We start from the raw sequence: 20,608 nt of genomic DNA, 5'->3' as shown, positions 1-20,608 counted from the left end.
GGAGGTTCCTTGACTTGCCTACGTTCTTATAGACCTGACTGTATTCCTGTTACTTCTGTTGTTCAGAGTTCTTCCAAACTCAGAGATGTATCTGCTAAGTAGAGCAGATCTATAGCTTATAAAGCTTGAGTGCTATCTGCCAAACATGCCAAATGAAGAAAAGTGGTGGATTGCCCTTTATCTGTATTATATATTTTCTTCTTCTTCTCCTCCTCCTCCCCTTCCTCCCCCTCCTCCTCCCCCTCCTCCCCCTCCTCCTCCCCCTCTTCCCCCTCCTCCTCCCCCTCCTCTTCGCCTCCTCCTCCTCCTCCTCCTCATTCTTCTTTTAAAAAAATTGATTTCAGAGAAGAAAGGAGAGGGAAAAAGAGATAAAAACATTAATGATGAGAGAATCATTGATCAGCTGCCTCCTGCATGCCCTCCACTGGGTTTTGAGCCTGCAACACAGGCATGTGCCTTGACCGGGAATCGAACCATGACCTTTTGGTTCATAGGTCGATGCTCAGCCACTGAGCCTTGCCAGCCAGGGTTTTTATGTATTTTCATTGATTAATGCTGATAAACCAAGAATTTGATTGTGCAATAATACAGGGAGAAAAGCAGGGAATTTATAATTTTGGTATTGAGTACTTACAATAAGTTAAAGGCTCAGAAACAAATTGTGTTATTTTGCAGCTCGAATATGGACGTGCAATACATTTCGCTGTGGGGAGAGCAGACTGGAATCCAGCCTTTGCTCTTGCTCAGATGACTGTTTGCAGAGGAAGGACTGCTGTGCTGACTATAAGAGTGTGTGCAAAGGTGAGCAGAATTTGCTGACCCATTTTCCTCTGTGAGATTAGTGACCCTAGAGCTGGCCTAGGCTACAAAAATTAAAACAAGTCAGAGAAGTACTCCATATAGAAAAGAAGACAAAATGTGTTCACTTGAAAAAAAAAATGTGGTTTGTGCACTACGGAGAAAGGGGGCTCTAGCATAGACATTATAGGAAAGAAGAGAATGCTTCCAGTTTCATATTTGTCTGTAAGGCAAGGTCTTTTTCAGTCCCATGGGACTAAGCTAGACATAGTTGTGGTTTGAGACATTATATGGCAGATCCTATGGATAAGACATCATGAGAGAGATGACTTGGCCCAATAATCAGTTTGTTAAACCAGTTGTTACTATTATTACTAGTAGCCCTGAGCATGAATCTGTGCACCAGTCAGTCGCTGCTGCCCTCCTGTAGTTCTCGCTCCCCTGCTCCCCTGCTCCCACCCCCCTCTTCCCCCACTCCCCGTTCATAGCTTGCTTTCTGCACCCTCCTGTAATTCTCCGCCTCCCGCTTACTTCCTGCCCTGCCCTTTTTCATAACACCACACCGAACTGGGTTAACTTACACTTTGTAATTTTTAGGCAAAAAAGTGATAATTTTTGAATTCTGATATTTTTTTTAAATAGGAGAAAAAATTTAAAGTAGAAACATTAACTATATAATAACTTAAAGAAATATAGGTTTTTGTCCTAATAGTTCTTACATAAAATATAATTGAAAATCAGCTAAAAAGGGCAATCAGAAAGAAAAATATAAACCTGAAATGGAAACTCTGTTTTTAAATAACAATAGTTTGATATTTTGACATAGAGTTTGATGTAGTAGATATTCTATCATTAAAACTTTCTCTAAATTTACAAGGGCAGGTGTAGTTTCTAGTTTTCTTATTTCTCTATTAAGTTCACTGACCTTATTGCCTCTGAACTCCCTATTCTCCTGTCTTCAAACCCAGTTTTGTAACTCTTACCTGTTATCCCAAGACTGAGCCTCAGTTCATGTGGAAAATTTTTCCGTTGAGTTCATTGCATAATATTACACAATTTCACAGAAAGAAAAGTGATTGTTAGAAGCAGTGTTAAAGTTTATCATTACCACTAATTGGGCAGTGTTGAAGTTTACCATTTCCACCAGTTAATCATTTTAGTTTATTTTTTAAACAAAAGTAAATGTTTTCTTACTCTAAGAACGAACACACTATATTTAAAGATGTTAAGTTAATCTTGCCAAAATTATACACTCAGAAAATTATTTAGGGGGATTTTAATAATTTTTGTGCACCAAACCAGCTGGTGACTTTTTAAGTTTAAAATTTAAAAAAAAATTATGATAAATGTCTAAATACAAAGGAAAGAATGGTATGATGTTTTCCCATATGTTCATCACCTAGCTTTAGCAATGATCAACTCCTGGCCAATCTTGTCTCAATGACACAGTATAATTTGAGAAAAGGTAAAAACATAAGTTCATGAGAAAAAGTGAACATGTCAAAGATTTATTAAAACATTAATGGGATAACCAACTGGGATGTTAAACTGGCTCAAAAAGAGGCTAAGTATATATGAGACAGAAAGAATGCTGGAAAAAAATGAGTAAAACTGTAACTTTAAAAAAATATATTTTACTTACTTTTTACAGAGAGGAACAGATAGGGATAGTTAGAAACATCTATCAGCTGCCTCCTGTACACCTCTCATTCGGGATGTGCCTGCAACCAAGATACCTGCCCTTGACTGGAATCGAATCTGGGACCTTTTAGTCCACAGGACAACACTCTATCCACTAAGCCAAACTGTTTAGGGCTAAAACTATAACTTTTGATGGGTCAGAAATGATTTGCATTTCTACAGAACAATTAAAAAAAATTTTTTTTTGTTAATTTTCCCCTGAGGATTTTTCCATTTATTTTTAGGGAGAGTGGAAGAGAAAGGGAAAGACAGAGAGAAACATGGATATGAGAGAAACACGTTGATTAGTTGCCTCTTGTATGAGCCCTGACCAGGGCCCGGGCCAGGGAGGAGCCTACAACCAAGGTACATGCCCTTGACCAGAATCGAACCTGGGACCCTTTTGTCCGCAGGCCAACACTATCCATTAAGCCAAACCAACTAGGGCTACAGAACAATTTATTTGCTATCAAACAAGAATCAGATATATTGCCATTAATGCTCTACCAGTTAACTGCTATCCTTATTGAGTTGTAAATTGAATGGTTAAAAACAAGCTAGATAAAGGTATATTAGTATACTACTAGGTAATTGGATAACTCATGTGTGAGCTTTTTAGATAATTTTCAGTGTGATATTAAAATGAAATTTACTGACCAGTCTTCCTTGTACCTATTTCTCCTTTTGCCTATTTTAAAATTTCAGATTATTATTATTTTTAAAATAGGTTTTTATTGATTTAAAAAAATATATATTTTATTGATTTTTAACAGAGAGAAAGGGAGAGAGATAGAGAGCTAGAAACGTCGATGAGAGAGAAACATCGACCAGCTGCCTCTTGCACACCCCCTACTGGGGGATGTGCCCGCAACCAAGGTACATGCCCTTGACCGGAATCGAACCTGGGACCTTTCAGTCTGCAGACCGACGCTCTACCACTGAGCCAAACTGGCTTTGGCTGATTTTTATTTATTATTACTAGAGACCCGGTGCACAAAATTTATGCACTGCAGTGGGAGGGGAGAGAGTGTCCCTCAGCCTGGCCTGCACCCTCTCCAATCTTGGATCCCTGCAGGATTGAGCCTAACAGGCAGTTGAATATTACTCTCCCAATCTGGGACTGCTGGCTCCTAATTGCTTCTGCCTGCCAGCATGATCACCCCCTAACCACTCCCCTGCCAACCTGATTGACACCTAATTGCTCCCCTGCAGGCCCTATGGCTCCCAACTGCTCTCCCCTGCCAGCAATCTTGTGACAATGTAGGGGCAGCCATCTTGTGATGACATGGTGGTGGCCATCTTGTGAGGGCATGAGGGTCAATTTACATATCACCTATTTATTATATAGGGTTATTTTTATTTAAAAAATATTTTTATTAATTTCAGAGAGGGAGAGGAAGAGAGAGATAGAAACATCAATGATGAGAGAGAATCACTGATTAGCTGCCTCTTGCATGCCCCCAACAGGGGATCAAGCCCACAACCTGGGCCTGTGCCTTTGACCTGAATCAAACTTGGGACCTTTCAGTCCTCAGGCCGATGCTTTATCCACTGAGCCAAACCAGCTAGGCTGTTTTTATTGATTTTTTTAAATAGAGAAAGAAAGAGGGAGAGAAATATTGATTGGCTTCCCACCTCCTCAGGCCCTCTCCTGGGATCAAGTCTGAAACCTGAGCATGTTGCCCTGACTAGGAATCAAACTGGTGACATGGAACAATGCCCAATCAACTGAGCCGTAATGGGCAGGGTTGGGCTATTTCTCTTAACAAAATACACTTTTTACTTCCCCCAACCCTTTCCCCCGAATTTTAGATTATTTTGAAGCAAATTTTAGAGTTAATATAATTCATCTATAAGTATTTTCAGTGTCTAAAAATGAATTTAACAAAATTACAATATCATTAACATATCTAAAATACAGTTCATGTTAATTTGCCATCAGATATCTATTGTGTTCAATATTTTCTGATTGTCTCATAATATTTATTTAAAAGCTCATCTGAAGTATGATCTAAATACATTCCATATATACTAACAAGCTGATACATTTCAAGTCCTTTAAGAGTACCTCTTTTTTCCCCTCTTGCAATTTAAATTTTGGAGAAATTAGGTAATTTGTCCTGCAGAATTTTCTATCTGGGTGTTGCATATTGCATCCTCTGTAATAAGTATCTTATCACCTCTTATATCCCCTGCAAATTGGCAGTTAGAACCTGAGGATGGTTCAGATTCTGGTGCAATTTATTTATTTTGCAAGTATACTTCAGAGATGGTGTGTAATTTCCATCAAGAGGCACATGTTGTCACCCTAACTGGTTTTGCTCAGTGGATAGAGTATTGGCTTGTGGACTGGAAAAGTCCCGGGTTCATTTCCAATCCAGGGCATATACCTTGGTTGCAGGTTCAAACCCCAGTAGGGGGTATGCAGGAGGCAGCTGATTGATGTTTTACTCCCATCGATGTTTCTAATTCTCTATCCCTCTCCCTTCCTCTCTCTAAAAGTCAATAAAGTGTATTAAAAAGAAAAACAGGCACATCTTGTCTGCTTATCTTTCTTTGGGGAGATGTTAGCTATTGATGATCATTGCCTAGAGTATGCAAATGATGACATTCATATTCTATCATTTATACTTTATTAACTAGCTGGAATGCTCTATAAGCAGAAACATCTATGGAATAAGAATTTTTAAGTTAAGATCTTTGAAATTTGTTCAAGTTCCCCCAATTTATATCAATTATTATCATTGGCTATTTCTCTCTTTAATGATTTCTTTTCTCTCTCTCTTTTTAGAGTGTATATCTATCTTTATTAAACTTGTTTTTCTAATAGAAAAATAATGTTTTTGAGGGTAAAACCATTATTGATAAAAAGAAAAAAGAAATTGTCCCTTTTCTAAAGCTCAAGGAATTCCTTTTGTTTTTCTTAGTAAAGATGAGCTTCCTGGTATTCAATATAGATCACTGCACTGAGCAAATCACCAGAGGCACTGACCTTGCCAACATATGAAACAGCACTTAACATGTTCTGGAAGAATTTCCTCTTTGGAGTAACACAAATTGTAGTTTGGAAAGATCATGCCCATTGAACATTTGTTTCTCTTTCCTTGTGTTGGGGCAGCAATCTAAAGATTTTTATCTCTTGCTTTTCAGGAGAAACCCCTTGGGTGAAAGAACAGTGTGCCACAGCCCCGACGCCTCAGTGTCCGGAAGGGTGAGAATGAGGGGACATTTTCTTCCTCTGTAACAGGTGGCCCGTGGGAATGTCACTAAGGGGCACGGTGGAATTTCCTCTGTTCTGTTTATATTTCAAAACAAAAAAAGTTAACATGAGATTGGGTTTCTTATGACTCAAACTCAAGTTTGAGCCAAAAGTTTGAGGACATGACGGGAAGCAAAATCTCAGTGGATTGAGAAAATACTCAGGAGAATGGCTGTTTTGCAACTTATTTTATATATTGGAATCAAAGGAGAAGATGTGAGGAGAGTTACATGAAATCCACCAGGGGTAGATTAAAGAGGCGGGAGGTTTGGATAAAAAGCAAAATGGAGAAACACATACTTTTAAAATATTTATTTATTTACTTATTTATTAAATACCTACTTTTTTGTTTCCATGGGTGGGTGCAGGGTAGTTAAAAATTAACATTTACAGCACATAGCGCTGGTATGCAGGATCAAGGCTCAGTAGTCTTGTGCTCTGGGGCCTGTGGTTGTACCGCCAGAAATCTAGGACAGAAAATTACTCTGAAGGTATTTTTTTCAAGGATATTTATCCTGGATGCTTAAGAAGAGTGGACAGGGTTCACTTAAGGCAAGGACTGACCTTTGCTAAGGAAGCTGTATGTCTGGAATGTGACTACCTGGTGAGACCTGCCCAGTTAGGAATCAGTGATCAGACCATCCTATGTGACTACTCCCCCATAGCTTGTCAGGCTTATCACATAGCTCCTTTTCTATTCACTTAATTAAATCAACGTCTTGATCTCATAGATGTTTGATCTTGTTCCGAAGCTGCAAGGTTATTGTGATAGCATATTGATAAACACAATAGCACGATGTTAACAACGATAAAAATAAGTATTTTCCAATGCAAATTGCAATATATTTTAATTTTTTAATGACTTTTCTTTACATTACAGTTAAAACAGTCCCATTTTTTTTTTTTTTTTACTTTTGAGGCATAATTCACAGACATTGAAATGTTCACACTGATGTGTACAGTAAAATGAGATTTGGAAGTTCAGAAACTAGTGTAACTCACAGGTACAGAATATTTCCAAGATAGAGAATATTTCCATCACCCCAGAACGATCAACGTCATGTTCTGATTTCTATCAGTATAGATTCCTATTGTTAATTTTCTTATAAGTGGAATTATACTGTGTGTTTTTTAATATGTTATTTTTTCCATCATTATTTATCTCCTATACTTATATTTTCCACCTCTACCAACTCCCTCCCCATTTTTGTTGTTATTTTTTTGTGTGTGTTTCTTTTTCTTTTTTGTTAATCCTCACCTGAGGATATTTTTCCATTGATTTTTAATGAGAGTGGAAGGGAAGGGGTGGGGGGGGAGAGAGAGAAACATCAGTGTGAGAAAGACACATCAATTGGTTGCCTCCTGCACATGCTCCTACCAGGGCTGGGATTGAGCCTGCAACCAAGGTGTCTTTGACCGAAATTGAACCTGGGATCCCTCAGTCCACAGGCTAATACTCTATTCACTGAACTGAATCGTCTAGGGCTGAAACTATTATCTTATTTTTAGCTGCTATCAGCATTTTGAATATTCTTTATAAGACTACCGGGGCCCTCTCTCTCATCTAGGGGATAAAATTGTTTTTTTAGCAGGGAGTGGGTATGAAATGGATAAGTAAAAGAAGCCAGACATACCAAAATACAAACTAAATGATTGTATTTGTACATAAGTATAAAAATGGGCACAACTAATATATGCTGTTGGATTTCAAGATACTGATCAGCCTGGGTGGGGGTGTGGTTTGTGACTAGAAGAGAACACAAGGGAGGGTTCCAGGATGCTGGTAATATTGCTTCTTGTTCTACATGATGGCTGCACAGTGGCATTCATTTAGAAACAGTTATAAACTATACGTCTATAGAATGTGTCTGTATATGGAATCCACGTAAAAATTTTAAAGTAAAAATATATTAAATTAAAAAAAAAAAAGACTGTCTCTGGCTCTAATCCAAAAGTTATCTTCTATAATTTTTACTTAAATACTGGTCTAAAAAGAGATTATAATGCTTTTGAGGTTAATATTAATATCCTGAGATATTAGAATAGTCAAAATGTAGAACTTTATTTATTTTTAACTTAGCTTTATTGTTGGAAGTATTGCAGATGTTGCCCTAGCTGTTTGGCTCAGTGGATAGGCCTGTGGTTTGAAGGGTCCCAGGTTCAATTCCAGTCAAGGGCACATGCCTGGGTTGTGGGCTCAATCCCTAGTAGGGAGCATGCAAGAGGCAGCCGGTCAGTGATTCTCTCTCATCATTGATGTTTTTATATCTCCCTCTCCCTTCCTCTTTGAAATCAATAAAAATGTATTTTTTAAAAAGAAGGTATTACAGATGTCCCTCCTTTTCCCTCCACTGACCCCCTCTATCCTGCTCCCATCTCCATTCCCAGGCCTTCACCCCTCTATTGTCTATATCCATGGCTTATGCATATATGCATATAGGTTCTTTGTTTAATTTCTTCTTGCCCTCTCTGCCCCCTTCTCTCTGAGATTTTACAGTTTGTTCCATGCTTCCATGTCTCTGGATCTGTTTTTATTCATCAGTTTATTTTGTTTGTTAGATTCCACATATAAATGAGATCATGTAATACTTGTCTTTCTCTGACTGTCTTATTTTGCTTAGCATAATACTCTCCAGGTCCCTGAATGCTGTCTCAAAGAGTAAGGTATCTTTTTCACAGCTGCATAAATTTCATTGTGTAAATATATCTACCACAGCTTTTTATTTTATCCACTCAACTACAAGATGGGCACTAGATAAGTGGACAGACAAAATGTAGAACGTTAGAATAATAAAACATCTCAAAAGCTACAGTTCTTAAATTTGTGTCATAATTATAATCAAAAGATGGTAGAATAATTGTAACTTCTCATGTGCCCTTGACTGGAATTTTTGAGTGTGAGTATTGAATTCAGTAACCATTGCCTTTGTCTCCTTATCCAAAGCCAGGACCATGAAAGGCTGGCAATATAGATCCATTTTCTGGTCATGTGCTGTTAATGCTTTGCTTATTCTCATGCTAGTAACCAGTATTGTAAAAACTACATTTAATTAGCTCCAGGTAAATCTATTATTATAAAATACTAAATATACTTAAGGTGACACAGTGTTATACTTTAATGATTCCAACGTATTGGGTGAGTGGATTGGGATTAAGTTTTAAGAGATTAAGTAATTGCTTAGGGTTAAGAAAGTAGTAAAGAATGAAGTTGAGAATTAAACTTAAGTCTTTCTGAGGCCCAAATCCTTTTTCCCCCCTCCATAGCACAGTACTTTGTCATAAATTTTAGGGCTAGAGAAAATTCACCCATGATATACCTGGGTGTCATAGTTAGCCAATGCCAAGGAATAAATGGAAATAAAGAAAGCTGGTCAAACTTATTTAAACTCTAGAACTCAAAGGGGAGTAGATCTCAAATTGAAAGTCCCAGATAATTTATGAAATACTTGTTTTTAAAAAAATATTGTATATTATTTGAGACTACAAAAATACCTGAAGTACAAATAATTAAGGGAAATAACAATTTTAAAAAATAGAAAGGGAAACTTGACCTAGAACTATTTTTTCCTTTAAGAATTTCTTAATTTAGAGAACAGAAAAGTATTTTTTAAACAATCATAATAATGATCTAATTTTTTGTTTTCCATTTTCAGATTTGATCTGCCACCAGTTATTTTGTTTTCCATGGATGGATTCAGAGCAGAATATTTGCAGACATGGAGTACTCTAATGCCTAATATTGATAAAATGAGTAAGTCTTCTAAAACCGGAAGCATGCAAATGATAAGGACACCTTGTTAGTCACTCGTGGTGCACCTCTTTCTTACCTTAATGTTAGTGGTTTGTCTTAGCTTGACTCCCCTCAAGATCCTGATAACTTTGCTACATCATATCTATTTTCATACTTATTGGCTCCTCCTCTCTTTTTTGTAGCATGTTCATCTCTTTGTTTATTTTAGGTGTGTTTTTTTTTGTATTTTTAAATATACTTTTATTGGTTTCAGAGAGGAAGGGAGAGGGAAAGAAAGATAGAAACATCAATGATGAGAGGGAATCATTGATTATCTGCCTCCTGCATGTGCCCTACGAAATCTGAGCATGTGCCCTGACCAGGAATTGAACCATGACCTCCTGGTTCATAGATCAACACTCAACCACTGAGCCACACTGGCTGGGTTTGTTTTGTATTTGAATATATCTTTTGTCTCAAAACTGGTGTTTGTTAGACTTAGCAGAGATATGATTCTGAAGAAGTCTGAGTAGACTGGACAGTGCCAACACATACCAATACTCCAGCAGTGAATAGTCCAGTGTCTATGTCCAGTTCTTCAATCAAAGTACCTGGATTCTGGCTCTACCACTTACTAGTTATGAGATCATCCACCTTACCTATTGGTACCATCTTCTCTTCATCTGTAAAATGGTCACTTCCTATCTGATAGGAATACTGTGAGATTTAGATTTTTTTCTTTTTTAAAGCTAAATAAATCCCACTTTTTAAAAAACCTATTTTACTTTGTTTATTTTGTAATTCATTTTTCTGCTATAATCTTTTATTTTTTAAATTCTTACCTGAGGATATTTTTTTCCCACTGATTTTTAGAGAGAGTGGAAGAGAGAGGGAAAGACAGAGAGAAATATTGATGTGAGAGAAACACATCGATTGGTTGCCTCCTGCACTAGCCCTGACCAAGACTTGGGTCAAGGAGGAACCTGCAACCAAGGCACATGCCCTGGCCGGAATTGAACCCAGGACCCTTTGGTCCACAGGTCGACGCTCTATCCACTGAACCAAACCGGCTAGGGCTCTGCTCTAATCTTTATTGTGTTTTTTTCTTCTGCTGACTTAGGTTTTGTTTGTTTTTCTTTTCTATATTTTTGACGTGCAAAATTAGGCTATTTGAAAAAAAAATTTTTTTAATGTAGGTGTTTATTACTATAAACTTCCTTCCTAGTACTACTTTTGCTGTATCTGTACAGTCTTCAGCTATTTCACCTACTCATCCATTTAGCCTTCTGTTCCTTCTTGTAATTCATAGTTATTATGGATATATGTTTACCCCACTTATATTTTCAAAGTTTTTGATTGGTACTTAAAAAATGTCTTCTTAAGGAGTAACCAATGCAAACTATATGCATTAAAGGGTGTACAGTAAAAAACAACAACCAACCACCACCAACAAAACACCCTTATTTTTCTTGATATTTTTATTTTTTCTCTGCAGAAGCAACTACACTTACCGATTTATCATGTGTTCTTTCAGAATTATTCTATTCAGTCACACTTTAGGTCCCTAACATCCGGAAGAAACAATGGTAGGAGATCTTGTTTTCTGTGAGTTGTTCCATAATAGCTAGTCTGAGGCTATGGATCATTAGCAGGTGTGTCCTGTTTGAGGCATTTGAACTAGGGAGGCGTCATGTTTTCACGTTACCAGTTTAGTTTGTATTTTATTTATACTCTGTGCCTTTGGGTTTTTAAGAACTTTACCGTGTCATTCATGTTTCAAGGAAATAAGAACAGAAACTGACTGTATCTCTGTTTATTGTATGATTTTCTCACCACTTAAATTCTTTTAGTTATAAGTGGATTGCATTTTATTTCATTTCCTTGTATGACTTCTTATCAACATTAAAATTGTCTTTCCTTGATTGAGGACAATATTTACTTATTGGCGTTAGTGACTTTTAAAAAGTCTTTTAATCTCTTTTTATATTTTCCCTTGTGAGTCAGATTCTGCAGTAGGCCTCAAACTTAGGTACATCAGAACCACTTGGGGTGCTTATTAAAAAATGTAGATTTTTTTTGAGCTCCCTTTTCTTCACTTTCTACCGAGTCCCTCATCCCCATCAAAGTCCTATTCAATAGACTTGATATGGATCCTAATAAGGTTCTGAAGGAGGAAATTCCTGGATCATACTGGAAACCCTGGAATTGAAGTGGGAAGGAGATTACCTCCAAACATATTTGAGAAAACATTCGTTATTTCAAGCTGCAAAGTTTGTTATTTTCTGGATAACCATCGTTTTCACTTTTAGTTTTAGCCTAAAGAGAACCATAATGACGAAGCTCTCTTTCAGAGTTAGTGGACAGCATTTTAGGATGAAAAGCTTCTTGTGTTTCACTGCTGCAGAGGAAATGGCAATGCTCTAATGCTTCTGATGTCCTTGCACAGAACGTTTGCACAGACAGAAAACAACAGAACAATTGAAAGCAATATTAATGCCATGCTTTGTGGAAAACAGATGACAGGAAACTTAGCTCACCAAATGGAAACTACTGAGAAGAATAAGCAGCCAAGTGAGCTCATTTTGTAAACATGCTACATGGCATGGGCTGATGCGTTTATACAAATCAAATTCCTTTTCAGTTACCTCCTAGTTGTGTTGACTTTGGCTAAAGTATACATAAAATTGGATACTTTACATATAAGAACTATTAGCTGAGATGCAAATGTTATATAAAAATTCTAATGTAATGGCCTGGGTCAGGAAGAAGGGAGCAGCAAAAACAATGCTGGCTGTGCATCATTTAGGGTGTGTAGTAATAGCTGGGGGGTTAGCAAGTTGTGGACCATGGGCCAAATCCCACCTACCCTGCCCATTTTTGAATGATCTGCTAAATGCTAAGAATTGTTTTTCATTCTTTTAAAAAAATATATATTTTATTGATTTTTCAGAGAGGAAGGGAGAAGGATAGAGAGCTAGAAACATCGATGAGAGAGAAACATTGATCAGCTGCCTCCTGCACACCCCCCACTGGGGATGTGCCCACAACCAAGGTACATGCCCCTGACCGGAATCGAACATGGGAACTGGAATCAAATTGAGTCTGTAGGCTGATGCTCTCTCCACTGAGCCAAAGCGGTTTCGGCTGTTTTTCATTCTTAATGGTTAGGCAAAAAGAAGGGAATATTTTGTGACATGAAGAAATTATGTGAAATTCAAATGTCAATGACCATAAATAAAGTCTTATTGGAACACAACCATGCTTTTTTGCTTAAGTATTGTCCATGGATGCTTTTGGATCTCAAGAGCACAGTTTGAGCTGTTGCAATGGAGATCATAGGGACTTGCAAAGCCTAACCTATTTATTATCTGGCTCTTTACAGAAAAATTATTTGTGGGCCCTTGACTTATCTCACCCCTCTCCTAAAAATGAAGATTCCTTGGAATTGAGGAATTATAGCTGTCAGAATTTCATCCCCTTTCCATCTTCAATCCACTCTAGCTAGTTTTCTATTTCTTTGGAAAACTTATGTTCAGATTTTTAGTTATCCAAAAAACTTCTGAGGAAGTAACAGCTTCTTAATTTCTCACTATACTTTGTTGCAGAAACATGTGGAATTCATTCCAAATACCTGAGATCTGTCTATCCAACCAAGACCTTTCCAAATCATTACACCATTGTCACGGTGAGTTCTTGGCCTAGTCACAGACAGGCAAATGACCACACCACCAGACTGGTTAGGCAGGAACTGCATGGAGGAGCTCCATGGCACACATTTTACCAGCACATGTAGAGATGGTTCATGGCTTAGTTTGGGATAAGAAAGGCCAGTCTGAGGCCAATCCAGTGCTGTGAGGTGACAACTATGAATGACTGTCCAGGCATTAGGTTAGCTCACCTTTACCATAAACCAGGTAGCCTCTTGGGTGTGAGAAATAACGTTGTCCTTTTGATGAGCCACCACCTATCTGAAGGTCTGCTGGGAATGACAGGCTATGAATGAGGACAGCCACTTTGATATGGGAAAGTTCTTTCTTTTCTTTCCATTCTATGTAGCTTGATAAAGTTGTTGTTTCATAAGTAAATTGATACTGACTATATCTCTTTTGATAAAGTTAATAAATTCTCTTCAATGTATGAAAAGATATAAATGATGAAAATGAACTCAAAGGAAAATTAAGTTATTTAACATTTGTAGATTTAAAGACTTCTTAAGGAGACCTCAGCCTCAGTCTTTATTGCCAAAGTCATAACTGTCTTTAGTACTTTGCATTCAGTCATTTTAAAAAAAATCTTATTCAGTGTTTTATTTTTTAAATATTGTTTTTTATTGATTTCAGAGAGGAAAGGAAAGGGAGAGGGAGATAGAAACATCAGTGATGAGAGAAAATCATTGGTGGGCTGCCTTAAACTAATTTAATATTATGTTCTGAAATACTTGAAAGTTGATACAATGCATGGGATATTATAGAAAATGTGTGTTCAAAGATTAGGGCGAGGGTTTAAGAATACAAGCCATATACTAGACTTACTGGGGTGAATACTTTATAAATTATAAAAATATCTAATCACTGTATTTTACACCTTAAACTAATTTAATATTATGTGGGGGAAAAATAAAGAAAATGTGTGGAATGATTGAGTGAATATTTGTGATTGGATTGAAGGAATGATTGGATTGATGGATGGATGAGAAGGAAGACGGATAGAGTCTTGGAAGGGTCTCTTTTAATGTGCTGGTGACACATTTTCACCTATTTAGCCAAGATATTTGATACTTAAAAGCTTCTGTGTAGTAAATTTTTTGACATTATTACCAACATAGCCAGTGGCTAATCCTTATTGTGGTATAGGAAACCTTAATTAACAAACAGCTATTATTGTTTCTTTTTAAAAATGTATTTTTTAATTGATTTTAGAGACGAAGGGAGAAGGAGAGAGAGATGGAAACATCAATGATGAGAGAGAATCATTGATCAGCTGTCTCTGGCATGCCCCCTACTGGGGATTCAACCTGCAACTCAGGCTTGTGCCCTTGATGGGAATGGAACCTGGGACCCTTCAGTCCACAGGCTGATGCTCTATCCACTGAGCCAAACTGGCTAGGGCAACAAACAGCTATTAATCTCACAAGGGTTATATTAACACCATCAACACAAACCACCTACTTAATATCATTCATTTACTGCTGTATGGTAGAAATATATATTTGGATTCATATTCAGGGGTTTTATGTTGAAATGTATATGTTTTTCCAAGATATGAGTTATAGATTTTATGCTATTTCAATTTAAATATGTGCTTTATTAATGTGTTAGTTTCTCTTAAATCTTTTTTTTGAAATTATTATTTTAGGGCTTATATCCAGAATCACATGGCATCATTGACAATAATATGTATGACGTAAACCTCAACAAGAACTTTTCACTTTCTTCGAAGGAGAAAGATAATCCGGCTTGGTGGCAAGGGCAACCAGTATGTAGCAACCCCCTGGGGCACCGAAGTAACCTCCATATCCCATTGTGACAGTAGATCCTCTTTTCTCTCCACTTTGCACTTCAAATTAATTTCCTAATCCTAAGGACTGGGGGTGGGAAGGTATTTAACCACTGTTTATAACATTCCAAGTATTTATGATTGTTCAACAAGATTTTGTTGAATCTTGGCTGCTGTATCAATTTAGAAGTTACTTGGAAAGATTATCTGTTAATTTTCCCCCTCATTCTCTTTTATAATTTTTTAAAAGGGAAAGAGAAATGATAATTTACCAATTAAAAAAATCCTCCTTCTTTACCACTACATTTATTTATGTTTTAGGTGGATTCCTGGATAATTATGTTTTTTAACTGCTATACATTTTTAATAGTTTAAATATACTTTAATAACTAAATACAATTTGAAGCTGTTAATATCATTTAGTTTCTAATAAGTGGTTCCATTTCTAACCAAACTGATTATCCCCTTGACTTCTCCTATACTTCTCTCTCCTTATAGATCTGGCTGACAGCAATGTATCAAGGCTTAAAAGCTGGTACCTACTTTTGGCCGGGATCAGATGTGGCTATAAATGGCTCCTTTCCTACCAAGTATGCGGCGTACAACGGGTTAGTGAAGCACTTGCAGATATAACCTTATCTCCACAAGAGCGATTAGATTTTTTTTTCCTTTTCTGGTTTTAATCTTGATGCTAATTCTATTCTTCCAGTTTGGGGGTCCCAAATCTTGAAGTCATCATTGATTCTTTCTCTTACATCCTCATCCAGTCTGGTAGTAAATGCTTGTAGCTTTAATTCAAAATATGTGCTGTCTGAGAACTTTTAACAACATAAACACTCTGGTTTGAGCTGTCATCACCTTTTTCCAGTATTACTTTGAAAGCCCTTTTATTTTAAAACATATTTGTATTGATTTCAGAGAGGAAGGGAGAGGGAGAGAAACATCAATGATGAGAGAGACTCATTGATCGGCTGCCCCCTGCACATCTCCCCCAACCAGGGATAGAGCCCACAATCTGGGCATATGCCCTGACCAGGAATCGAACCAGGACCTCCGGTTCATAGGTCATGCTCAACCACTGAGCCAACCCAGTTGGGCAATGGTAGCCTCTTTATACATCTCCCTGCTTCTATTCTTGTCCCCTATTACCTATTTGAAATCTACCAGCCAGAATGATTACTAATACTTACAAAAAAACAAAACAAAAAACAAAAAACAAAAACCCATACAGGTTCAGTTAAGACATTCCTTTATACCCCTGTTTCACTCAGTGTAAAATCCTACAAGGCCCTACCTGATATGAACGCCACTGTCCCTCACCCCACCTCTCAGACCTCCTCTCTCACTACTTCCCTGGGCGCTCACTGTGCCTAAGCCACGCTGACCTTCTTAGTGGGCCTCCACACACCAGGCTTGCTTCTGCTGTTGGGTCTGAGCTGGCTGTTCTCTGTTTGAAGTGATCTCACTCCTGCATAGCCTGTTCTCTCACCTCCTTAAGGCCATTGTTCAAAAAATTACCTTCTCAGTTTGTCTTGGCCTGATCACACTAAGATTGTAAACTCCAAACCACCTCCCATCCCCCAACGTTCTCAGGGTCCTTTTCTTTGCTGTCTCTCTCATATTCCATAGAATTTTAGTTTTAGCAAATCATATGTCTTATGGATTAGGTCTGTTGTTTATTATTTGACTTCCTCCAAGAGAATTTAATCTCTGGGAAGAAAAGCATCTTTGGTCTGCTCGCTGATAAATTCTCTTCAAAATGAACAAATTGTGTTTGGCAATAGGAGCTTCATCTATAAATGCACAAGTGAATAAAATAAATAAAAATAAACAAATTAAATGAATGACTAATCATTATTGGTCTTTTATTTTAGTTGGGGGGAAAATTGAAGGAGACAAAGATGAGAAAGGGAGAAAATAATATTTGATTTATAGTGTATATATGGGTATTGAAAACAGGAATCCCTTTAAGTAATACTGAACCCCTTTCAGTATTTTGATCATATTTGAACACAAAATGGATATCCAAAAAATATCAACCTGCCTTTCTGAGTAAGAATCTAATGGGATTATTCTTGACTTGATTAATTAAAAACAATTATTTACTCTACTTTGCAGTAGCGTCCCATATGAACAGAGGATCTCTACATTGTTAAAATGGCTTGACCTGCCCAAAGCTGAAAGGTAACATCAGGGATGTGGTGGCACAATGGGATACTCATGGGTATAAAATGAAATTATTTCTTTACTTTAAATGACCACTTTTGAAAAAGAAAAGATATTTTCTTTAAATTGGCACCTTTTACTTTTTTAAAAATATATTTTTATTGATTTCAGAGAGGAAGGGAGAGGGAGAGAGTGAGAAACATCAATGATGAGAGAGAAATTCATTGACCAGCTGCCTCCTTTACATTCCTACTGGGACTGAGCCCGCAACCTGAGCATGTGCCCTTGATTGGAATCAAATCCAGGACCCTTCAGTCCACAGGCAGACGCTCTATCCACTGAGCCAAACTGGCTAGGGCCCAAGACAGCTCTTAATGGCAAGAACAAGACAGTTTTTGTTGCTGAGTCAAACCCATGCTTGCATCTGGAAGGTTTATTTCATTCCCATTTGGAGAGTTTCCCTGCTGAGGTCAAGTTGAACCTCTGGACCTGGATGAATGTAAGGAGCCAGAGAAAAAGAGAAGAAAACTGCTACAAAGTTCCAGATTTACCACTGTTCCAGATCCAACCTATAAGTTTATTCCAAGTCAATAATGTCTTCCTCTGTTTCAATTTTACCCTTAGACCCAGTTTTTACACACTATACGTGGAACAGCCTGATTCTGCAGGACATAATTTTGGACCAGTCAGTGGTGGAGTAAGTTTTTTGGTTTTTAAATATATAAATGTCATATCATTTAGCTCTAACTCACAAAATAAAATGGTGTTCTTTAACTCCCACTGAATGCAAATAAAGGTATTTGATGTATATACATGTGGAGATAAAAATAGTTAAAAGTTTGAAAAGGCTATCTGCCTTATTAACCATACAATAGATAGAAAGGTTATCTATCACATCAACCATATTTTGGCTCATTTAGCAAACACTTATTGAATGCTTAGATATAGTACTGTTATTTCTTATAATGAAAACATCAAGGCTAGATATTACATCTGCCAATATAATATGTTTTTTATTTTTTAAATATGTTTTTACTGGTTTCAGAAAGGAAGGGAGAGGGAGGGAGAGATAGAAACATCCATGATGGGAGAGAATCATTGATCTGCACAGATGATTTCAAAACTGGAGAGTTTTGCAGCAGCAGAATGCCTGGTGCTGGGAGAGCACAGGGGTGGAAGAGCACAGGGGTGGGAGAGCACAGGGGTGGACGGGCTCTTGGTGTGGTAGGGAGGAGTGTGAAAGGAGACATAATTATGCTGTGACAGTAGGTAGAAACTGACTCTCACCAGAGTGTAAGGTCACCCCAAGAAGGAGGGTCAGGAAAGCATCAGAGTTGATGGATTTAGCAGTTGATAAGGATGGCTTGAGTTCAAGTGTTGCTCTGTCTCTTATTAAAGGGCGGGCCATGAACATGTTATGAACTTCTTTAAACCTCCGATTTCCTGGTCTCCACAACTAGATGTTCCAGTAATACCACCCATGAATGTTTGCTGTGAGGATTTCATGGGGTAATGCACAAAAGCTCTTAACAGAAATTGGCTAGTGGCATTCTTTCTTAAAAAGTAAAAAAGGAAAATCATTGTTATAATAGTACCAAGAGAGATAAAATATCCCCCCTCCCCAAATCCATGGCTATTATACTTTCTTATTCATGGGCGGGGGGGGGGGGGGGGGGGGGCAGACAAGATAAAAAGTTATTCATTTAAAACTTGTCATTTCAAATTTATGTGGAAAAAAATGAAAAAAATAAAATAAATAAAACTTGTCATTTCAATGTACTATATTGATAAAGTGTAGAAAAATTTAAAAACATAAAAGAATATGGGCAATAAAATACTCCATTTCACTATTCAGAAACAACCACTGTTAATAATACCTTGATATGGTTCTTTTTCATTTTCTGTCCATGTGTATGCTTACTAAGAAATGCTAACTATATATATTAAAAATAAAATCAGGATTAGGAATATGTATTAGTGTGTATGTATATAATTTGGTTTTAATTTTTTTATGTTTGACATCGTAGTGCAAGATTTTCTTATGCCATTGTGCTTTTAAAACTATTTTTTAATGGCTGTCGAGTATGTCTTCTTAAAGCTGTGGTGTAACTTATTTATTTTTGTATTTAAATAATGTGATGAGTATCTTTGTATGTAAATCTCTATTTCTACTCTAAATGTTTATTTAGGACAAGTGCCCAGAAGTGGAATTATTCGGTTATAGGATATAGGACATGCTCCCCTTTAACTTTCTGATTACACATGGTCTTATTGTTACAAGATCTTCCAGAATGTGTGTGCATATTTAGGTTCCCATACGTTGCTTCTCACCAATACTGGGCATTGTCATCAAACCTCTGCAGCTGAGTAATGTTTTTGAGGCTGAACATTTTTCTCAGATATTTACAGAACACTAGTTAATCTTCTTTTATAGCGAACACAATTTAAACTTTTGCCTGTAGAAATGTAGGGAATTGATATTTGGTAAACGTGGTAAGCCAGGCACTGGTCTCTGATGTTCCATTTAAAATACCAGCAATTTCAGAGAAGAAAATGTGTTTTATTTTTATGTGATTAGATAATGATAAACCTTAATTCATGAAGACAATCTAAACTTCTTTTTTCTCCCCCCCTTAGGTAATTAAAGCCTTACAGTTAGTAGATGACGCTTTTGGAATGTTGATGGAAGGTCTGAAACAGCGGAACTTAGACAATTGTGTCAATATAATCCTTTTGGCTGACCATGGTATGTTTTTTTTTTTTTAAATTATATTTATCATTGATTATATCTTACAAAAAGAGTAGTGATATTTTAAATTTTCTAAGACCTGGAAACTGCTGAATAAGCAAATAAAGGGTTTTAGATAGGCTTCGATGAATAGAGGACTGAAGTTTAGTTTAATTATTCTAACATTCTTTCTGAAAATCCATTCATACACTTTTTTTTTTTTTTTTTTTTTTTTGTAAAAATGGAGTTAGTAGTACTTAATGGATGTGGTTAGACTGTTGTTCATTACTAAAAAGTGTTTTTGGGGGGCTTCTTATCAGGGGGTGATTTGTCCAGATAGATTGCCTATGTTGACTAGTTTTACCTTGCCCTGTTGTTTTGTTTTCTTTTTTTTTAGTTACATAAATAGAATTCTATAAAGTCCTTGTCCCTTCCTTCATATTTGTCTACTTGAGGCCAACTCTTCAGAACAGCTGCTACACCCTCTGCCACTCACGCAATTGTAGAGTACCTGGCATTCAACATGTTTTTCAAGTGCTTACTTAATGCCAAGTATTGTATTAGAGATGATGTATTTGAAAGTACAGAAGGCAGACACGGACATTTTTCAGATGGGCTGGTCCTGTGGTTGGCAAACTGTGGCTCGAGAGCCACATGCGGCTCTTTGGCCCCTTGAGTGTGGCTCTTCCAAAAAATACCATGGCCTGGGCGAGTCTATTTTGAAGAAATGGCGTTAGAAGAAGTTTAAGTT

At 37.0% G+C, this 20,608-nt stretch overlaps 1 protein-coding gene across 1 annotated transcript in view; it reads left to right on the top strand.

The window, feature by feature from the left end:
- Positions 1 to 20,608, top strand: part of ENPP3 (ectonucleotide pyrophosphatase/phosphodiesterase 3) — a 70,060-nt gene that overhangs the window by 12,885 nt on the left and 36,567 nt on the right. Inside the window, exons 4-12 of the mRNA XM_084889582.1 lie at positions 676 to 801; positions 5,629 to 5,689; positions 9,391 to 9,488; positions 13,073 to 13,152; positions 14,823 to 14,942; positions 15,462 to 15,571; positions 17,082 to 17,147; positions 17,754 to 17,826; positions 19,767 to 19,875. Of these exons, the coding sequence (XP_084745708.1) occupies positions 676 to 801; positions 5,629 to 5,689; positions 9,391 to 9,488; positions 13,073 to 13,152; positions 14,823 to 14,942; positions 15,462 to 15,571; positions 17,082 to 17,147; positions 17,754 to 17,826; positions 19,767 to 19,875 (843 nt within the window). The remainder of the gene's footprint in view (positions 1 to 675; positions 802 to 5,628; positions 5,690 to 9,390; positions 9,489 to 13,072; positions 13,153 to 14,822; positions 14,943 to 15,461; positions 15,572 to 17,081; positions 17,148 to 17,753; positions 17,827 to 19,766; positions 19,876 to 20,608) is intronic.

Source organism: Pipistrellus hanaki (genome assembly GCF_964339955.1).
Source record: "Pipistrellus hanaki genome assembly, chromosome: 7".
Taxonomy (NCBI): domain Eukaryota; kingdom Metazoa; phylum Chordata; class Mammalia; order Chiroptera; family Vespertilionidae; genus Pipistrellus; species Pipistrellus hanaki.
Note: the sequence above shows the minus strand (reverse complement) of the source record. Positions and strands in the feature narration are given on the sequence as shown.